This window comes from Staurois parvus, unplaced genomic scaffold, assembly GCF_062004578.1.
Source record: "Staurois parvus isolate SC_StPar_1 unplaced genomic scaffold, SC_StPar_1.0 ptg001495l, whole genome shotgun sequence".
Classification (NCBI taxonomy): Eukaryota; Metazoa; Chordata; class Amphibia; order Anura; family Ranidae; genus Staurois; species Staurois parvus.
Genome location: NW_028319291.1, coordinates 171,753 through 192,500, shown reverse-complemented (window position 1 = coordinate 192,500; position 20,748 = coordinate 171,753). Strand labels below are relative to the sequence as shown.

The 20,748-nt window shown below is 48.0% G+C and overlaps 2 protein-coding genes across 3 annotated transcripts in view; one reads left to right on the top strand and one right to left on the bottom strand.

The window, feature by feature from the left end:
- The window catches only part of USP37 (ubiquitin specific peptidase 37), an 84,634-nt gene extending 68,564 nt beyond the window's left edge, over positions 1-16,070 (bottom strand). For both annotated transcript variants that reach the window (XM_089662590.1, XM_089662591.1), the window contains exons 1-4: positions 15,813-16,070; positions 10,611-10,804; positions 6,383-6,554; positions 3,057-3,154 (exon numbers count right to left, since the gene is read on the bottom strand). In XM_089662590.1, the coding sequence (XP_089518716.1) occupies positions 3,057-3,154; positions 6,383-6,554; positions 10,611-10,766 (426 nt within the window). In that variant the 5' untranslated portion in view covers positions 10,767-10,804; positions 15,813-16,070. The remainder of the gene's footprint in view (positions 1-3,056; positions 3,155-6,382; positions 6,555-10,610; positions 10,805-15,812) is intronic.
- Positions 16,071-16,102: 32 nt separating this feature from the next.
- Positions 16,103-20,748, top strand: part of CNOT9 (CCR4-NOT transcription complex subunit 9) — a 36,550-nt gene continuing 31,904 nt past the window's right edge. The window contains exons 1-2 of the mRNA XM_089662592.1: positions 16,103-16,246; positions 19,895-20,074. Coding sequence (XP_089518718.1) covers positions 16,223-16,246; positions 19,895-20,074 — 204 coding nt within the window. The 5' untranslated portion in view covers positions 16,103-16,222. The remainder of the gene's footprint in view (positions 16,247-19,894; positions 20,075-20,748) is intronic.

The following is a 20,748-nucleotide window of genomic DNA, read 5'->3' as shown; positions in this document are numbered from 1 at the left end:
TCAAAAAATCAGTCATAAATGACAGAACAGTTGAAAGTTCATATAATAGGTGACTTTAGTGCTCTCTTCTACTTTATATCCTCCTGGTGGTCAGGCGTTTGTGCAAAATAGTGCTGAAGGGGTGCACACTCACCAGAACGCACAGGTATATGAGCGTTTAGTATAGATTCCCCTTTAGGATCATCGACTGGACACGATGTGATATTAGGACCACCACTTTCCAGAACTCCTAGATGTTCCTGTAAATTCCCTTGTTGGGTGACCTGCGGACTTCTCCTTAGGATCGGTATACGATTCGTACCCCGCAAAGAGATGGGTGACTAGAATGGGTACTCCCCAAGGGAGTCAGAACAAAACGCATCCATAGTGTAGTAGGTCATTTAAAAAATTTATTAAAAGCTCAACAATCCGTGTACACGGTGGTATATAAACAATATGGACTAACCGTCCAGTGATAAAGATGACCGCCGGAGCTCCACGATGCTCCGGCGGTATGACGTCACGGCGTTCCTGGCTCCTCCTACGCGTTTCGTGCACACGCACGTCGTCTGGGGGGATATGCCACTGAACGCCGAGCCGTGCGACGTCCATTTATATGCTAGGCGCATGCGCATTAGAAAGGCGCCATCATTTTGGAGTCTAACCACAGACAACCGGATTTTCATACCGGCGCCATTTTCCATTAGTTATATATGCTAATATCACAGCAATATATATACTCGGCTGGTTGTCATTCCCAATCATCTGACTATGATCCTGTGGTGCCTTCTAATCGATGTTTCCGGCTTTTTCTCCAAGCCGATAAATGTACAATTTGCTCTATGTGATAATAAGATAAGTATATTTCCAATTAGCCAGAAATGAAATACGAATCAAAATCGCCTTGTGTATATGGCACTAGCATATAAACCACTTGCCAAAATATATAGTATACTGTTCATTAAAATACATATAAAATATAAGTCAAACAATCCTAATGTTATGCAATTAAAACAAAGGACTACCGTGGGTCCTTGCTAAAATATAGGTTATAAACTAGTATATAAAATATTACAGTATAGACCTATCAATACCAGTGGATTTTTGTATATAGATGGCACATCAAGATTCTCTAGAAGGGGAAATAAGTATATTAAGCCAACAGCATCGTATCCTATTTTCTTAGTATATTTTACACCACAGCCCATAAAGTTTTAACTGTTATTAATGAAACAATTAAGATCTATATCTATATTGTGACCTTTGGGCTGCAGCCCTTCTAGAGAATCTTGATGTGCCATCTATATACAAAAATCCACTGGTATTGATAGGTCTATACTGTAATATTTTATATACTAGTTTATAACCTATATTTTAGCAAGGACCCACGGTAGTCCTTTGTTTTAATTGCATAACATTAGGATTGTTTGACTTATATTTTATATGTATTTTAATGAACAGTATACTATATATTTTGGCAAGTGGTTTATATGCTAGTGCCATATACACAAGGCGATTTTGATTCGTATTTCATTTCTGGCTAATTGGAAATATACTTATCTTATTATCACATAGAGCAAATTGTACATTTATCGGCTTGGAGAAAAAGCCGGAAACATCGATTAGAAGGCACCACAGGATCATAGTCAGATGATTGGGAATGACAACCAGCCGAGTATATATATTGCTGTGATATTAGCATATATAACTAATGGAAAATGGCGCCGGTATGAAAATCCGGTTGTCTGTGGTTAGACTCCAAAATGATGGCGCCTTTCTAATGCGCATGCGCCTAGCATATAAATGGACGTCGCACGGCTCGGCGTTCAGTGGCATATCCCCCCAGACGACGTGCGTGTGCACGAAACGCGTAGGAGGAGCCAGGAACGCCGTGACGTCATACCGCCGGAGCATCGTGGAGCTCCGGCGGTCATCTTTATCACTGGACGGTTAGTCCATATTGTTTATATACCACCGTGTACACGGATTGTTGAGCTTTTAATAAATTTTTTAAATGACCTACTACACTATGGATGCGTTTTGTTCTGACTCCCTTGGGGAGTACCCATTCTAGTCACCCATCTCTTTGCGGGGTACGAATCGTATACCGATCCTAAGGAGAAGTCCGCAGGTCACCCAACAAGGGAATTTACAGGAACATCTAGGAGTTCTGGAAAGTGGTGGTCCTAATATCACATCGTGTCCAGTCGATGATCCTAAAGGGGAATCTATACTAAACGCTCATATACCTGTGCGTTCTGGTGAGTGTGCACCCCTTCAGCACTATTTTGCACAAACGCCTGACCACCAGGAGGATATAAAGTAGAAGAGAGCACTAAAGTCACCTATTATATGAACTTTCAACTGTTCAGTCATTTATGACTGATTTTTTGATTCATGCATATATGTTATAGTTTATAGCGCTGCATCTTGTGATATATATTGTTTTGAGGGTGTATGGTACCTTATGCTCAGCTGCTATTTCATAGATGCGCTCGTATTTATCCTTTTGAAGGTGTCATATGACTCATATTAAAATGACCTATCCGCATATATAATTCATATCAATGTGCCCAGTTCCTGCTGAAGTTTATGAATTTGTATGAAAAATGACTCATGTGGGATGTACATTTCCTGGCACCCTCTGTTGTAATGCTTCCAGGTCGTGACCGACTGAGTTATGGTTTTACAACCAGGCAGAGGAAAGTGGTTGTCAAGCAGACATTCTGGAACAAGGCTAATTAGGGATTACAACCATGGAGCTTATTCAGCTGCGCCTATGCACTTTTGACCCCTCCTTCACTACAGACTCACATTCCATTCAGAAGGGATGGAGGGAGAATCAAGATTTACAGGTCATGAGACAAAATTGTTGCCAGCGTCCGTGTATCTAAGCGCACAATTGACACAATGCCGTCAGATGAACTTAAGCGCGGTCGCCATGGTAAACTCATCCTTTAACTTAATAAAAAGGACACCATGCCTAAAAAGACTGACTACACATAAATGGTGACAGACCTACAGTATTCATCCATCTTATACAGTAATCAATATCTTAACTACACATGCAGGCATACCTGACTTTGGAGGTTAGTTAAAGGTCTGTTGCTGTCTCGCTGGGTGCTTCTGTTTCCCAGAATGCCACCAAAACTTCCAGACCCTTGGACTGGTTTTACTAGGAAAAGAATATTACATTCAGAAATAGAGTGTTGGCTCAAGAACATACTGTAGAAGAATGAAGGCAGAAAAAGACATTGTAAACGTGTGTGTGTGTTTTACTTTTTGTCTGAGTAAAGATTTGTTTGTCCCAAGCATGCCTGAATCCATTTACTGTTGACTGACTTACTACCCCTGCTGTAAATCTGTTCCAAGCGTCAACTATTCTTTTGGGAAAATAATAATTTCAAAGACTAGTTTTGAACTTTCCTCTAACTAGTTTGAGATCATGTCCCCGTGTTCTTCATCTTGGCTTCATATGGAAGATGCTGCCCACCTGAACCTTATTCACACCCTTAACCTCTTCCAGGCAACCCGGCACATATATGAGGCCTCTCAGCGGGTGGGCTTTAACTATGAGCAGCCGCATATATGCAGCCCTACGTGAACACTTTACTGTGCTGAAAGCATGCTCCCAGCACAGTAATGAGCGTGTACCGGAAAGCTCCTGATACATACTTGCGATTGGCAGCTTTCTGATCAAATGACTGCCAATCACAGCGGTCCCATATCTCCCAGCATTTAGATCCACTTAAAGGGTCAGGAGCAGGCAGCAGAAAGGGGCGAATGCATTTATATTTTTTAATCAGGTCTCCTCCTTTTCCCCAGACTGCACATACTGTATTAACCTCTTCACACCGGCCAAACGCAAATGTGCGGCTCCCGGCGTCTGGGTCTAGACGCCGAGCGGCCGCACATTTGCGTTCTATTAAAAAAGGACATATGTGCCAAAAGCGCACGCCCTGCGCGCTCCCAGCACACGTCCGGTACTCACGGAAAGGTCCCGATCGCCTCTTTCGATCGGGACCTTTCCCAATCATGTGACCGCCGTGACGACGTGTCACGGCAGTCACATGACCCTAAACCCCGCCCCACCTCCTGGCTTCTGAAACTCAAAGGGGTTAAGTTCCTGAAGTCTCTCATGATAGGTTTTATCCCTCAGACCGGTCACCATTTTTTTTTTCCCATTTCTGAACTCATTCTATCTCATCAACATCTTGTTGAATGAGAAGTCTCCAGAAGTGGGCACAGTATTCCAAGTGGGGTCTAAAAATGCTAGAGCAGCTTTCTATCCAGCTGTCTAGATCACTTCTACATTTATATAAAGAAAACAAAACCTCAGCGCCCAGGACTCTCCTATTAACCATACAAATCCCCGTGAGATGCTGCTGTGCACAGGTACAAAAAACCAAAAAACTTTTAACAATAAAAACCAGCGCAAACCCACATAATCAATTGCATTACTCAACTTAGAAAACCACTTAGTGCTAATAAAAATATATATAATAAATTATATATAAATAAATTAATATAAAAATATTAAATTCATAAGTCCAGTGACTAAAAATCAAGTGACAAAAAAAATTCAAAAAATTCCAAAAAATATATATTTAACAGTCCTGTGACAAAAAAATCAAATAAATTATAATTTTCATTGGATTCTTCCGTGTTTATGATCCCTTCACCATCCACCAGTGCAGAAATCAACATTAACCGCACTCACCAGATAGTAGTGAGTCACACGCCTTTCAGGAATATTAAGGGCTCCTGGACCCCCTTTACTTTTTGTGAGACCTCCAAATGCTGTTTCTTCTTATGTCTGGGTACCTCTTCTGCTTACTCCTCTCACCGAATCCCCCAAGGAAAATCAGGAAGAAGAAAAGACCATAGCGTGATACCGTAGTAATTTCTCCTCAAAGTAATCTCTCCAGACCACTCACATTCTTTTGCGGGATATAACCCACCTTTTATTCAAAACAACAATAATTTTCTTCCAAAGTGATCCACTTTTCAAGTACACCGACTTTTTAAGAGACCCCACAGCCTCGTATACAGCAGGATGGCAGACCTCAGCTACAGACTCATCTGCTAAGCTAAGATGGCCCCTTGGAACGCACCGCTCGGCGTGCGCTCCACTCACCGGAAATGACGTCAGACGACGGAACAGGCAACCGGAAGTGCGTCAACGCGTTTCGCCCCACCCACAGGGCGTTATCAAGACGCCGGAAGTGGAAATGAGCGTCTTGATAACGCCCTGTCTGCCATCCTGCTGTATACGAGGCTGTGGGGTCTCTTAAAAAGTCGGTGTACTTGAAAAGTGGATCATTTTGGAAGAAAATTATTGTTGTTTTGAATAAAAGGTGGGTTATATCCCGCAAAAGAATGTGAGTGGTCTGGAGAGATTACTTTGAGGAGAAATTACTACGGTATCACGCTATGGTCTTTTCTTCTTCCTGATTTTCCTTGGGGGATTCGGTGAGAGGAGTAAGCAGAAGAGGTACCCAGACATAAGAAGAAACAGCATTTGGAGGTCTCACAAAAAGTAAAGGGGGTCCAGGAGCCCTTAATATTCCTGAAAGGCGTGTGACTCACTACTATCTGGTGAGTGCAATTAATGTTGATTTCTGCACTGGTGGATGGTGAAGGGATCATAAACACGGAAGAATCCAATGAAAATTATAATTTATTTGATTTTTTTGTCACGGGACTGTTAAATATATATTTTTTGGGATTTTTTGAATTTTTTTTGTCACTTGATTTTTAGTCACTGGACTTATGAATTTAATATTTTTATAATAATTTATTTATATATAATTTATTATATATATTTTTATTAACACTAAGTGGTTTTCTAAGTTGAGTAATGCAATTGATTATGTGGGTTTGCGCTGGTTTTTATTGTTAAAAACACTTCTACATTTAGGCTTGGTTCACATCTGTGCGGGTGGTGTCGCTGCAGATCCGCCCGAAAATGCATGCAGCTGACCACCTGCACAGAGGAATGCGGACCCACGGGTGGGTGCCATTAGTTCTAATGGCACGCCGCCCACACTGGAAAACGCAACCATACTGGGAACCAAGGTTCCCGTGCGGGCTGCGTTTTCAGAAGTGCAGGGACTTCTTCCCTGCGTGTCACGGGGCACGGGAGTCCATTCAAATGAATGGGCTCTCGTGCCTGCGCAAAACGAGGTCCGCATGGCCGCATATATGTGAACCAGGGTGTAAGCCATAAGTAGGATGTACAACTTTGTAACAAAATTCTGTCTTGTTCTAGTAATTTCAATGCCATAACTTGGTAGTGAAACAGGATAAAGAAATGTGAGTGCAGCCTTACAAGTACAACAAATATATATATAAAACGGTTTAAAAGCTTTACTGCCCATCCTCCAATATGGGTCTCCCTTACCTGTTTGAGCCTTTTCATGTGTAATGGTCTCTAGAAAGTGTTTCAGCTCCTCAGCATCTTTGCTTGGAACCTTGTCAATCGTGAGAGAACTGGTATCTTTCAGCGTAACCAATAACCTGCTTTGTTTCGCTCCGGCTGGCCGCAAAACAACATTTTTAATGTTCTGATGGAGCTAGAAATGTAAAATTGAAACAAAATTGTTGGTTATTTTTCTACTGCATTAAAATAATTGATTAGCTATGAAACGTCATGAAAAAAATGGTCATTACGTTAACTTTAACTCCACCTTTGTTGAGAAAAAAAAACAAAAACATTCCCCTCTGCACATTGCAGGGATTTTAACAAACTGCTGCAGATTCCTACCTTTTGTTATTCTGAAGAAAAAGTTGTTTGCTTGTGCTCATGTGTAAAGTGAATCTGTATGGGAGTGATTTCATAATTATAAATCAGCTGCTGCACCTGCAGGGCACTGAGGAAAGTGGCAGGGTCTGCATCCCTTTAGACATGATGTTCCTTTGGGAGTATCTCCCCAAAAAGGATATTTTTGTTGCAGGGGATGACAAAAACCTGACTTGGATTTTAGTGCAGACTTCTGGGAAAATCAGTGAGCTAATCACACAAGGAGGAAATGACATTTCTGGGGGGTGTTCCGTGCAAAAAACAATTACATCATGATTTGTCTCGCAATTGTATACGCTATATTTTTTTCCCCAAGAAAGTGGTGTTACCCTTTAAAGTGGTATTAAAGTGTTACTAAACCCCCGGACCCCGCATCCACTATATCCGGTCTCCCCGGACCCCGCATCCACTATATCCGCTCTCCCCGGACCCCGCATCCACTATATCCGCTCTCCCCGGACCCCGCATCCACTATATCCGCTCTCCCCGGACCCCGCATCCACTATATCCGCTCTCCCCGGACCCCGCATCCACTATATCCGCTCTCCCCGGACCCCGCATCCACTATATCCGCTCTCCCCGGACCCCGCATCCACTATATCCGCTCTCCCCGGACCCCGCATCCACTATATCCGCTGTCCCCGGACCCCGCATCCACTATATCCGCTCTCCCCGGACCCCGCATCCACTATATCCGCTCTCCCCGGACCCCGCATCCACTATATCCGCTCTCCCCGGACCCCGCATTCACTATATCCCCTCTCCCAGGACCCCGCATTCACTATATCCCCTCTCCCAGGACCCCGCATTCACTATATCCCCTCTCCCCGAACCCCCATCCACTATATCCGCTCTCCCCGGACCCTGCATTCACTATATATGGTCTCCCCAAACCCCCATCCACTATATCCGCTCTCCCCGGACACTGCATTCACTATATCTGGTCTCCCACAGTACACAGAACATGGAAATGCAATTATTTTAATAAATATAAACTGCTAAATACCTTTACTCATCAGCAGTTAGAGCAGTCTTGTGACTTCTATCAGTGTCCAGCAGAGCACTTGTTAAAGCTTGTAGGAGGAGTTTCCATTCTCCCCTATTAGGCTGCAGGACCCCTGACCTCTGTCTGGACAACGTTGATTGGCCCTGTGCTGATCACACGCACTCTCCCAAGACAAAAAAAAACCTCTAGCAATACACCAAACTGCGCATGTGCAGCAGGCCCCGAGGGCTTTGTTCTATCAGCAGATGGCTTGTGGACTGTGGAAGAAGGGGAGGATCAAACATCTTTTTTACACAATGCGGAGGATTAACCCCTTATGTTTCACAGTACAAGTACTCTTTACTGCATATACAGACTGATTGTGCTGTTGTGGGTTCGGTAACACCCTAAAGCAAACATTTTATATATTGCAACTTACCAATTCTTAGATGTAGTGGCTGCATTAGCTTTCTTTTTTAGGTTTCTTTCAAATGGTGATCTGGCCAGCAAGTCTGTTGTTTTTCAAAAGTACATCTAAACACTCCCCCAAGACACACAATCCTGCTGTCCAAAAAGGTGCCTCCTGTGTTCCTTCATCCAAAGTAGAGGCGCTCTAATACAGGAGGTGTGTATTCTGGCCAGATCACCAGGTGAAAACAGAGAAAAAAAAAGCCTAAAAAAGAAAAACTAATACAGCCACCACACCTAATAATCGGTAAACTATAATATAACACATTTTTGGTTTTGGGTTTAATACCACTTTAAAGGTCACTTCACTTTCATAAAAGAATTATTATTATTATACAGTATTTATAAAGCGCCAATAGTTCGCTCAGCGCTGTACATTACAAAGGGGGACAGAACATGTGACAGAACAATACCAATACAATGCAAAACATGAGGGGATCGAGGGCCCTGCTCCTTGGAGCTTACAATCTAGGAGGGAGGGGATGGTGGCACAGAAGGAGATAGCTGTGGGGGATGGAGTGGTAGGAAGAGTGGAGGAGGTCGGCAAGTTAGCAGGGGGTGGGGTAGGCTTCCCTGAAGAGATGGGTTTTCAGGGTGCGCCTAAAGGAGAAGAGAGTAGGTGATAATCTGATGGGTTGGGGCACGGAGTTCCAAAGGATGGGTGACACCCTGGAGAAGTCCTGGAGGCGGGCATGGGAGGAGGAGACCAGGGAACTAGAGAGAAGGAGGTCTTGTGAGGAGCGGAGTGTGCGTGCTGGGCGGTACTTGGATATTAGGTCAGTGATGTAGTTCGGGGCAGTATGGTGGACAGCTTTGTATGTCAGTGTTAGGATTTTGAATTTGATCCGTTGCGCAATCGGAAGCCAGTGGAGGGATTGGCAGAGGGGGGCGGCGGAGATGGAGCGGTTGGAAAGGTGAATGAGTCTGGCAGCCGTATTCAGGATCGACTGAAGCGATAATGATATATCATGTGGTTTTTACACCAGTTATCCAGCAATTAAATGTTAGTTACCGTTCCATTTCCATCTAAAGCAGGCTATAATTTTCTATATACAAAAATAAAAAAACAAACAAAAAATAAAAAAAAACAAAAACAAACACTGGTATGAATGAGACCCATCCCACTTTTAACTAGTTGCCGACCGCAGATAGCCGAATGACGGCTGCACTGCGGCCGGCCAGTTCTGAGTGGACGTCATATGACGTCCCCCCAGAACGCGCTCTCCTGCGCGCCCCAGGGGGCGCGCACCCGGCGATCTCCGTGATCGCTGTGTCCTACGGACACAGCTGATCACGTGACGTGGTCACAGCGGCCTTTTACCACGTGATCAGCGGTGTCCAATGACACGCTGATCAGAGGGAAATGCAAGTGCCGGTTCTCGGCTGCACTTTCCTCACAATGTCAGATCGTGAGGAAAGTACTGCCGAGAACCGGCAGTTGTCAGAGCGGGGATCAGCACTGATGATCAGTGCCCTGATGATCGGTGCCCAGCAGTGCCACCCGCAAGTTCCGCCCACCTGTGCCCAGCAGTGCGCCCACTAGCTCCGCCCACCTGTGCCCAGCAGTGCACCCACCTGTGCCCAGCAGTGCCACCCACCTGTGCCACTCTGCAGTGCCACCCACCTGTGCCACTCTGCAGTGCCACCCACCTGTGCCCAGCAGTGCCACCCACCTGTGCCCAGCAGTGCCACCCACCTGTGCCCAGCAGTGCCACCCACCTGTGCCCAGCCACTAGTGTTGCCCACCAGTGCCACCCACCAGTGCAGCCCAGCAGTGCTGCTAGTCAGTGCCACCAGTCAGTGCCCAGGGGTTGTGCCAGTCAGTGCCACCAGTCAGTGCCCAGGGGTTGTGCCAGTCAGTGCCACCAGTCAGTGCCCAACAGTGATGCCAGTCAGTGCCGTCTATCAGTACCCATCATCAGTGTCACCTATCAGTGCCGCCTATCAGTGCTGCATATTAGTTCCGCCTATCCGTGCCACCTCATTAGTACTGCCTATCAGTGCCCTTTAGTGCTGCCTACCAGTGCCGCCTATCAGTGCCCATCAGTGCTGCCTCATCAACGCACATCAGTGAAGGAGAAAAAATACCTGTTTGAAAAAAAAAAAGTTTCTTTGTTTCTATTATAAAATTTTTCAAATTTTTTGCACTTTTTTTTATTTATAGCGCAAAAAGTAAAGCGCCCAGCGGCGATTAAATACTACCAAAAGAAAGCTCTATTTGTGAGAAAAAAATGATCAAAATTTCATATGGGTACAATGTTGTATGACCGCGCAATTGTCAAAGTGCGGCAGCGCTGAAAGCTGAAAATTGGCCTGGTACATAAGGGGGTATAAGTGCCTGGTAGGCAAGTGGTTAAAAACAAACAATATGCTAACCTGAAATTTTGCAGGCACGCCACCAGCATTGAAATTCACCACGAGGCTGTATTTGTTATCTTTCTCCACGACTTCACAGCTGCCTTCCTTCCACTTCGATGTTCCCATATTCAGGCAGTGGATCCGAATGGAGCCCCTCAGGCTAAGGGAAGCCATTTTAAAAAAAATGGCAGAGATCTCAGACAAGAGGCGATCTGAAGGATGAAAGGGAACAGTAAAAATAAAGCCAAACGTTCATCAGCTTAAAGCTACATATAGAGGGGTTAGACAAAAAATAAATGGAAACACTGTATGGTTTGCAGGTGTGAAAGTGAAAACATAATTCGCGCTGAAAGCGGAAGTGATGTAACATTCTTTTGCTTCCACTGTGTGATGAGACACCAAGCTAACAGGCAGGAAGCCTCACTTTTGTCATTCGCTGCGTGCGTTGCTATTGATACGGAGTCATGTCAGAGCTTACTGACCTTCAAAGAGGGAAAATTGTTGGTGCTGCTTAGCTGGTGCTTCTAGGACTGAAGCTATCGATTTCTTTGCCGGGTCGCGAGGCGCAGTGTCAAAGGTTAGGACGGCGTGTACAGTTTCCAGGAACACGCCGTCTGATGAACTTAAGTGGTCGCTATGGCCAACCGACCGTGAGACACAAAAAGACATTGGGCAGGATTTTGACCCGGAATAAGAAAACAACTTCTGCAAAAGTGACTGCAGAGCTCAATCTCAGTCCCAGGAAGACTGAGCTCTGCAGTCACTTTTTCAGCAGCTGTTCTCTAATTCTGGGTCACGATCCTTTGCAACGTCCTTTTGTCTCTCTCGGTCATTTGACCATGGCGACCGCATTTTATCAGACGATGTACTCCCCAAGCTGAGAAATGCTGGGATTGGTATTTCCAAGAAGGGGAGGGCAAACTGTGTAGGGAGGGGACCGTGCTCATCAGACGATGTACCCCCTGGTGGGGGGCACTGGGGAGAAGCTGAGAAATGGGCCCCCAACCCACTATGCTGGGACTGGTGGCCCCAAGGAGGGGAGGGCAATATTGTGTGGGGTGGGGAGTGCTGGTAATGTAAGGTAAGTGACTTTGCAGATGCAATTAGGGGGCTGCCATGGATGACCTGGCCCCCTTCTAGAAATACTCTGACACACTGGTTTAAAGGGAAACTCTGCTGACTCTGGTCTCCACAGAGATCCCACTTACATCAGAGTTGCCCATTACTCCAGAGTCAGCAGAGTTCCACTTTACTCCAAAGTCCACAGAGTTCCCCCTTACATCAGAGTCCCCCTTTATATACACTGGGGGAACTCTGGTGACCAGAGACCCCCTTACATCAAAGTTCCCTTTTGTATACCTTGTAATAGGGTCTATGACATAAGGGGGATCTTTGTGGACTGTGATGTAAGGGGGGGCTTCTGATGTCATAGTCCATACTACAAGGTGTACATAAGGGAACTCTGATGTAAGGGGGTCTCTGGTCACCAGAGTTCCCCCACTGTACATAAAGGGGGGACTCTGATGTAAGGGGGAACTCTGCGGACTCTGGAGTAAAGTGGAACTCTGCTGACTCTGGAGTAAAGGGCAACTCTGATGTAAGTGGGATCTCTGTGATGACCAGAGTCAGCAGAGTTCCCGTTTAAACAAGAGTCCGCAGAGTTCCCCCTTACATCAGAGTCCCCCTTTATATACACTGGGGGAACTCTGATGCAAGGGGGAACTCTGGTGACCAGAGACCCCCTGACATCAGAGTTCCCTTTTGTACACTTTGTAATAGGGACTATGACATCAGAAGCCCCCCTTATGTCATAGATCCTATTACAAGGTATACAAAAGGGAACTCACGTAAGGGGGTCTCTGGTCACCAGAGTTTCCCCTTGCATCAGAGTTCCCCCAGTGTATATAAAGGGGGACTCTGATGTAAGGGGGAACTCGTCAGACTCTGATGTAAGTGGGTTTTCTGAGGACTGATGTAAGGGGGGACTCCCCCCTATCTGACACGGACATCCCCGGTGACACCGGTATGACTAGTCATGCGCATTTCAAGTCGCATCATATTGTCTACAATGGAAGGTCAATTCAGAGCTACTGCACTGATTTTGAAAGCACTTCATGCACTACTTTCCGCAAGTTCACAAGCGACTCGAATAGACATCTGTGCATGAAGTCACACGGTCATCCGACTTTGAAAGAACGAGACTTCACGTGAAGTCGCACAATTTCAAAGTCAGATTCAGTGTGACCAAAGATGAATACAGTGATCATAGTATAGACTGTACTAATGACACCGGCTGGGAAGGGGTTAATATCTAGAGTCAACCAAAGGGTTAACCGTGTGCCTAACAATGTGTCATGTGTGCAGCATTCATCTCCCTCCCGGGCCGCGCTCCCTTCACTCCTCTCCCTCCCGGGCCGCGCTCCCTTCACTCCTCTCCCTCCCGGGCCGCGCTCCCTTCACTCCTCTCCCTCCCGGGCCGCGCTCCCTTCACTCCTCTCCCTCCCGGGCCGCGCTCCCTTCACTCGTCTCCCTCCCGGGCCGCGCTCCCTTCACTCGTCTCCCTCCCGGGCCGCGCTCCCTTCACTCGTCTCCCTCCCGGGCCGCGCTCCCTTCACTCGTCTCCCTCCCGGGCCGCGCTCCCTTCACTCGTCTCCCTCCCGGGCCGCGCTCCCTTCACTCGTCTCCCTCCCGGGCCGCGCTCCCTTCACTCGTCTCCCTCCCGGGCCGCGCTCCCTTCACTCGTCTCCCTCCCGGGCCGCGCTCCCTTCACTCGTCTCCCTCCCGGGCCGCGCTCCCTTCACTCGTCTCCCTCCCGGGCCGCGCTCCCTTCACTCGTCTCCCTCCCGGGCCGCGCTCCCTTCACTCGTCTCCCTCCCGGGCCGCGCTCCCTTCACTCGTCTCCCTCCCGGGCCGCGCTCCCTTCACTCGTCTCCCTCCCGGGCCGCGCTCCCTTCACTCGTCTCCCTCCCGGGCCGCGCTCCCTTCACTCGTCTCCCTCCCGGGCCGCGCTCCCTTCACTCGTCTCCCTCCCGGGCCGCGCTCCCTTCACTCGTCTCCCTCCCGGGCCGCGCTCCCTTCACTCGTCTCCCTCCCGGGCCGCGCTCCCTTCACTCGTCTCCCTCCCGGGCCGCGCTCCCTTCACTCGTCTCCCTCCCGGGCCGCGCTCCCTTCACTCGTCTCCCTCCCGGGCCGCGCTCCCTTCACTCGTCTCCCTCCCGGGCCGCGCTCCCTTCACTCGTCTCCCTCCCGGGCCGCGCTCCCTTCACTCGTCTCCCTCCCGGGCCGCGCTCCCTTCACTCGTCTCCCTCCCGGGCTGCGCTCCCTTCACTCATCTCCCTCCCAGGCTGCTCTCTGTTCATTGCCCGAGTAAACACAGAGCTCTGAACTGTCATTCGATAAGCCGATCGGCAGGTCCCGGCCATGAATCATGGGTCAGGTCCTGCTGAGTGCCTTGCGCTGTAGTGAATGGCAGCACAGAAGTGGCGACTTGCGCATTCCCTCCCCGGAAATGGCGGACTGCGTACATGCAAGTGACCTGGTGCAGCGCGGCCTCTCTGCCACGGAAGAACTGAGGTAGGTAGGCCTGAAGAGGAGTGAAATCCCAAAAAACAACATCTGAAGGCGGAGAGCCTGGAGAATAAAATGGTGACAACCCCAACTTCCTACATCACACAATAAACAGGGAAGGTGTCAAACACTCTGTCAAGGGAAGGTGTCAAACAGGCTCTTGAGGTTCCCCCTACATGAGGACAGGGGGGCGCAGGCTCTTGAGGTTCTCCCTACATGGGGTTGTGGGGGGACATGCAGGCTCTTGTAATTAACTCTGTGGTGGGTTGTCAGGGGACATGCAGGTTCTTGTAGTTCCCTCTATATGAGGTTGTCAGGGGACATGCAGGTTCTTGTAGTTCCCTCTATATGGGGTTGTCAGGGGACATGCAGGTTCTTGTAGATCCCTCTGTGGTGGATTGTCAGGGGACATGCAGGTTCTTGTAGTTCCCTCTATATGGGGTTGTCAGGGGACATGCAGGTTCTTGTAGTTCCCTCTATATGGGGTTGTCAGGGGACATGCAGGTTCTTGTAGTTCCCTCTATATGGGGTTGTCAGGGGACATGCAGGTTCTTGTAGTTCCCTCTGTGGTGGGTTGTCAGGGGACATGCAGGTTCTTGTAGTTCCCTCTATATGGGGTTGTCAGGGGACATGCAGGTTCTTGTAGTTCCCTCTGTGGTGGGTTGTCAGGGGACATGCAGGCTCTTGTAGATCCCTCTGTGGTGGGTTGTCAGGGGACATGCAGGTTCTTGTAGTTCCCTCTATATGGGGTTGTCAGGGGACATGCAGGTTCTTGTAGTTCCCTCTAGGGAAATAGAAAGTTGCTTAACCCTCCCGGTCACATCAAGCCGACTTTCAAATCGTGCCACTTACAGTGAAGTCACACGATTTTAAAGTCCGGTGAGATGCCGATTTCAGGTGCGATTTGCAAGACATCTGATACAGTGGCTAAATAGTTAGCACTTCCCCCTGGCAGTACTCGGGTCGTTGGTTTGAATCCCAACCACGGCACCTCCTGCCTGGAGTTTGCATGTGCTCCCTGTGCCTGCGTGGGTTTCCTCCGGGTACTCCGGTTTCCTCCCACACTCCAAAGACATGCTGGTAGGTGAATTGGCTCCTGTCTAAATTATCCCTAGTATGTGTATGTATGAATGTGAGTTAGGGACCTTAGATTGTACACCCCTTGAGGGTTAGGGACTGATGTGAATGTACAATATATATGTAAGGTGCTGCGTAAATTGATGGCGCTATATAAGTACCTGAAATAAATAAATATGGGGTTGTCAGGGGACATGCAGGCTCTTGTAGTTCCCTCTAGATGGGGTTGTCAGGGGACATGCAGGCTCTTGTAGTTCCCTCTAGATGGGGTTGTCAGGGGACATGCAGGCTCTTGCAGTTCCCTCTATATGGGGCTGTCAGGGGAAATGCAGGCTCTTGCAGTTCCCTCTGTGGGGGGCTGTCAGGGGACATGCAGGCTCTTGTAGTTCCCTCTATATGGGGCTGTCAGGGGACATGCAGGCTCTTGTAGTTCCCTCTGTGGTGGGTTGTCAGGGGACATGCAGGCTCTTGTAGTTCCCTCTATGTGGGGTTGTCAGGGGGACATGTAGCTCCCCTCAAACATAAAGCCTAAGTCAGTCCCTCCCCCCTGGGGCCCCTGGCGACGCTCTCACTCACCCTGTGGGGGCCCCGGGCCCGGCTCCTCCGCCTGTCACACACAGCGCACGATTTGGCGGGAAGTTGTCAATCTTCTCAGCGCAGAAGCGAACGTCTCACTCAGGAGCGGAGTGACGTCATCTGCGTATGACCGCGTCGCGCACATCGATGACGTCAAAAGGGCTCCTTTTTCTCTTTTCCCGTTTAATTCCGAACTTCGTTTGTTTTTTCCGGTTTACAGCGAACTCTTCGGGGGCGCTATACGGCGGGACCTCGGAATTGATGAGCACGTGATCAGTCTCCCCTTTTTTGCGCGTGTCACGTGAGGCTGTGATGTCAGCGGAAGGGGCGGGTCGCCGGTTGTTGTTGGATAGAAGGAGGCGGAGGAAGAGCGGAGCAGGACAGACGAGAGCCTGGGGGAGGCTCCGAACATGCACAGCCTGGCCACGGCGGCGGTGAGTGAGGCCTGACGAGGGGAGCCAGTGCCTGGGGCCCCCCAGGAGAGCACAGGGGGGCCCGAGGTGTCATGGAGGTCTCTGAGTGAATAGGGAGGTCACACAGAGATCCAATCACGGGGGTAGTACCGTACAACGGAAGGCAAAGCGTCATTGGCTGGAGTCAGGCAGAGTTATCACCCCCGTCGGGGTTTTCTTGTCCTGTGTCCCCATGGGGGAGATTTCTCTCTACTTCCTGTCCCATAGCCAAAAGGGAAGTGGGAGGAAATCCCTCTGGTTTCCCCGTTAAAAGATTTCAGGTAAATTCCTGTTCTGGTGACAACCCATCAATCGGGATGTACTTTCCATGATCATGGTAAATCCGGACAAGTAGGGTGACTCTCCCTAATAGGGATACGGAGGGGAGATCCGATCCCTGTACATCGCCCATAAAATGTAATGTGACACAAGGCTGCGAAGTGATGGGGGCCGAGGATTGGATATAAATAATAATCATTGTGTCTGTGGAGGTCCAGAATGGGAGGACAAGAAACCCCTTCCCTGGGGGAAGATGGGTGGGGACCCCTGAGAGAACCTCCCTAGAGAAGAACATTGGGACAACCCCTGGGGAGAAGATGGGTAGACCCTCTGAGGAGAGAACAAGGGCATCCCCTGAATAGACGATGATCTGACCAATGAGGAGAGGACAAGGACATCCCCTGAGGAGTCGATGATCTGACCAATGAGGAGAGGACAAGGACATCCCCTGAGGAGTCGATGATCTGACCGATGAGGAGAGGACAAGGACATCCCCTGAGGAGACGATGAGCTGACCGATGAGGAGAGGGCAATGACATCCACTGAGAGACAACAATCTGACCAATGAGAGGATAAGGACTTCCCCTGAATAGATGATGATCTGTCCAATGAGGAGAGGACAGGAACATCCCGAGGAGACAGTGATCTGACCAGTGAGAGGACAATGACATCCCCTGAGGAGATAATGATCTGACAATGACATCCCGAGGAGACAACGATCTGACCAATGAGAGGACAAGGACATCCCCTGAGGAGACAACGATCTGACCAATGAGGAGAGGACAATGACATCCCCTGAGGAGACAACGATCTGACCAATGAGGAGAGGACAATGACATCCCCTGAGGAGACAACGATCTGACCAATGAGGAGAGGACAATGACATCCCCTGAGGAGACAACGATCTGACCAATGAGGAGAGGACAATGACATCCCCTGAGGAGACAACGATCTGACCAATGAGGAGAGGACAATGACATCCCCTGAGGAGACAACGATCTGACCAATGAGGAGAGGACAAGGACATCCCCTGAGGAGATAATGATCTGACCAATGAGGAGAGGACAAGGATATCCCTTGAGGAGAAGATGTAGAGACCAAAGAGAAGAGAATGGGGAGGAGAGGCCAAGGGCACTCACTGAGGTTAAAATGTTATTTTGGGACACAGGGCCACTTTCTCAGAGCAAAGTGATCCCGTAAAGCTGAACTTCAGGAAAAGTAATAAAAAATCTCCCTTGCAGTGGGGCTGCTCTCACTCTTAAAGGTTTTTATTCTCACTTAGGTGGAGCCACAAAAATGCCCTGACTCTCTGCTCCCACAGGCTCTAATACCACCCCTGCAGCATCTTCTCCCCTATGCTATAGCAGTCGCAGGTCCTCTGATGTCATCAGGTTCGTTGCAGAGCCCCTGCTTTGCATCGGACATGAGGACACCAAGGGACAGTCCACTGCTGGAGCGTAGAGAGGTAGAGGAGAACACCAGGGGGTCAGTTAAGTAAAACTGTTTTATTTTCTTTTACTTTTTTAAATATGTCATACTTCCCTTACCTGCTCTTTGTAATAGCTTTGTACAGAGTAGCCCCCACCCTATTTTTTGTGTCTTCCGCCGGAGGTTATGACTCCTCCCCCATGTTGAGCGCCAATCGGAAGCCTCTTGGTATGGCGGCACTTGAGCAGGCTCGCTCCCGAGCCACACTCCTGTGAATGCACATTGTCCATTCACACACAGAGCACGGCTCGGCCCTGCTCCCTGTGTTTTTTTTTTTTTTTTTTTTTTTTCCTCATTGGATCACTGGCTGTGATTGACAGCAGCAGGAGCCAGCGGCTCCTGCTGGTGTGTTAGCCAATGAGGGAAGAGAGACGTTGCAGAGCTGATGTTCACATGCACATCACTGGATCAAGATGGGTTCAGGTATGTTAACCCCCCTGGAGGTATTCCCGAGTGTAGCTCAGCGTAAAGTTTCAGCACCACAAGCGGTAACCCCCCTGAGCTACACTCGGGAATACACTGCAGCGCTGCTCCGGGATCTCTTCTGCACTTACCTTGTCCTGCGCTCCCGCGATGTCCCTCCTGCAGTGTCCCCGGCAATGTCCTCCGGCCGATGCCGGCATCTGTCTTCCGGTTTCCGTTCCCTGTGACGTCAGGACGTACGGGGGACAGAACTGGCGGGAAATTTGAAAATGACAAAAAGTGACATTCACTAAATACACTAAAATCACATAGTATAACATTCCTGTATCAAACCATTTCACATACATTTTGTCCCGAGTGCTTTGTCCGGCGCCCTGCCTACATATTTACCGTTCTTTCTGCCTGGAAACTGAGAAACGTCCATGGCGTCCAAAAAGCGTCCCTTTAGGTCAAAAGCGGTTTTAGACCGGCTAGAGAACAGCGATAGTAAATCAGAACCACTTGCAGAATTGAGTGATAATGATTCGTGGGGGGAATTCCTCATCAGACACTGAAAACAATTCTGAGACTTTGCTCTCCATTTCAAATTTCAGTGTTTTTGGTTTGATTAAATTTTTATTATTTTTTGATTATTTATTAAATTATAATTTATGATTTCGTGTTTCAAATTGTAACATACTGGGGATGTTTACTAGACTCTTGTTCGGACAGATTTCAGTGAGATATTTCTAAAACTTACAGGCCTACAGTAAAAAAAATACATATTTCCATGCAAAAAAAGTACCGCTTTGAGCAAAGAAATATGAACATAATCAGACCACTAGGGAGGTTAAAGGAGGGACTGGGGGGGGAGCTGCACACAGAAGGTTTTTTGTTTTGTTTTTGTTACCTGGTAAATTGGCCTGTGATTTTTTTTTTTTTTTTTTTTTTTTTTTTTTTTCCCCTGACCGTATTAAAGGATACAATTGTTGCATGAAGGCTCGCTGGTGAAGATTTCTGAGTTTATTAGGCGGCACCATCCATCATTTCACATTGCTCCTGACCTCACTGAGTGGACAAGACTGTAGGGTGTGCAACAGATAATAAACATTTGACTCCAAAGAAAGAATGCACTGATGACGCAACGTCTTTATGTATTGATAGTTAAACCAGTGACATACAGTCATCTCTTCCCTTTCTCCAGGAGAAACCAGTGACACATCCTCCCTCCTGATTTGCACCCAGGCCAGTGATACTAACAGACCCATCTGTACATATACATTGCAGGATGTGAGTTCATCCAGCAAATATCTAGGATTGGCTCACGCTCCCATCTTTTTTTTATAGATAAAGCAACTGCTATAATACGCCTTAATGTAATCATTCTGTATCAAATTATTACTATTTGTATTGTATTTGTTTTTCGGTTTTAAGCTTTTTTTTTTTTTTTTCTCTATGCAGCCTGTGCCAGCAGCACTTGCCCCTGTTGACAGAGAGAAGATTTATCAGTGGATCAATGAATTATCAAGCCCAGAAAGTCGGGAGAATGCTCTGTTGGAGCTCAGCAAGAAGCGGGAATCTGTCCCTGATCTCGCACCCATGCTGTGGCACTCATTTGGTACTATTGCAGCACTGTTACAGGTTTGTTTCTTTTACGTTGGCTGGATATTCACCTATTTGTATATGATGGGAATATTCTAAAAGACTACACCAACAGCCCCATCTCACATATTACTTGTCCACTACATTTGGTTGTAATACAGATCATTTAGATTTGTTGGTGTAGTTCAGCTGGTCTTTTTATCATTTTTCAGAGGTTTGTTTTTTTTAAATACTACCTGTAATCATTCCATTTTGGACCTTTTGCAGTCTTTATTGGCTACTGTCCCTACACCCAGTGGTGTATTTAGGCTTTGTGCTGCACAAAAATTGTCCCCCCCCCCCCCCCCCTTCCCCCGCAGAAAGAGCCAGACATTGACCAAGAACACCCCTGCCCTCCACCCGAGCCTTCCACTACCACTGCCCCCCTACACCAGCCACCATCCCCCAAGACACTCACCTTCACAGCTCCAGACATCTCCAGGATCGAGAGTCTGGCTGTGCTGTGCATACACCGTCATGAAACCCACAGCATCTCTCAGAACCCACCAGGTCCCCATGTCGCGTGTGTCCCTTCTTCCGTCCCTTCTTTCAAGGGGCAGTGCTGCCCCCCCTGAAAAATGCCACCCTAAGCAAATGCCTTGTTTGCCTGGTGGTAAATACACCCCTGCCTACACCGGGGCGGCACAGTGCCTTAGTGGTTAGCACTTCTGCCT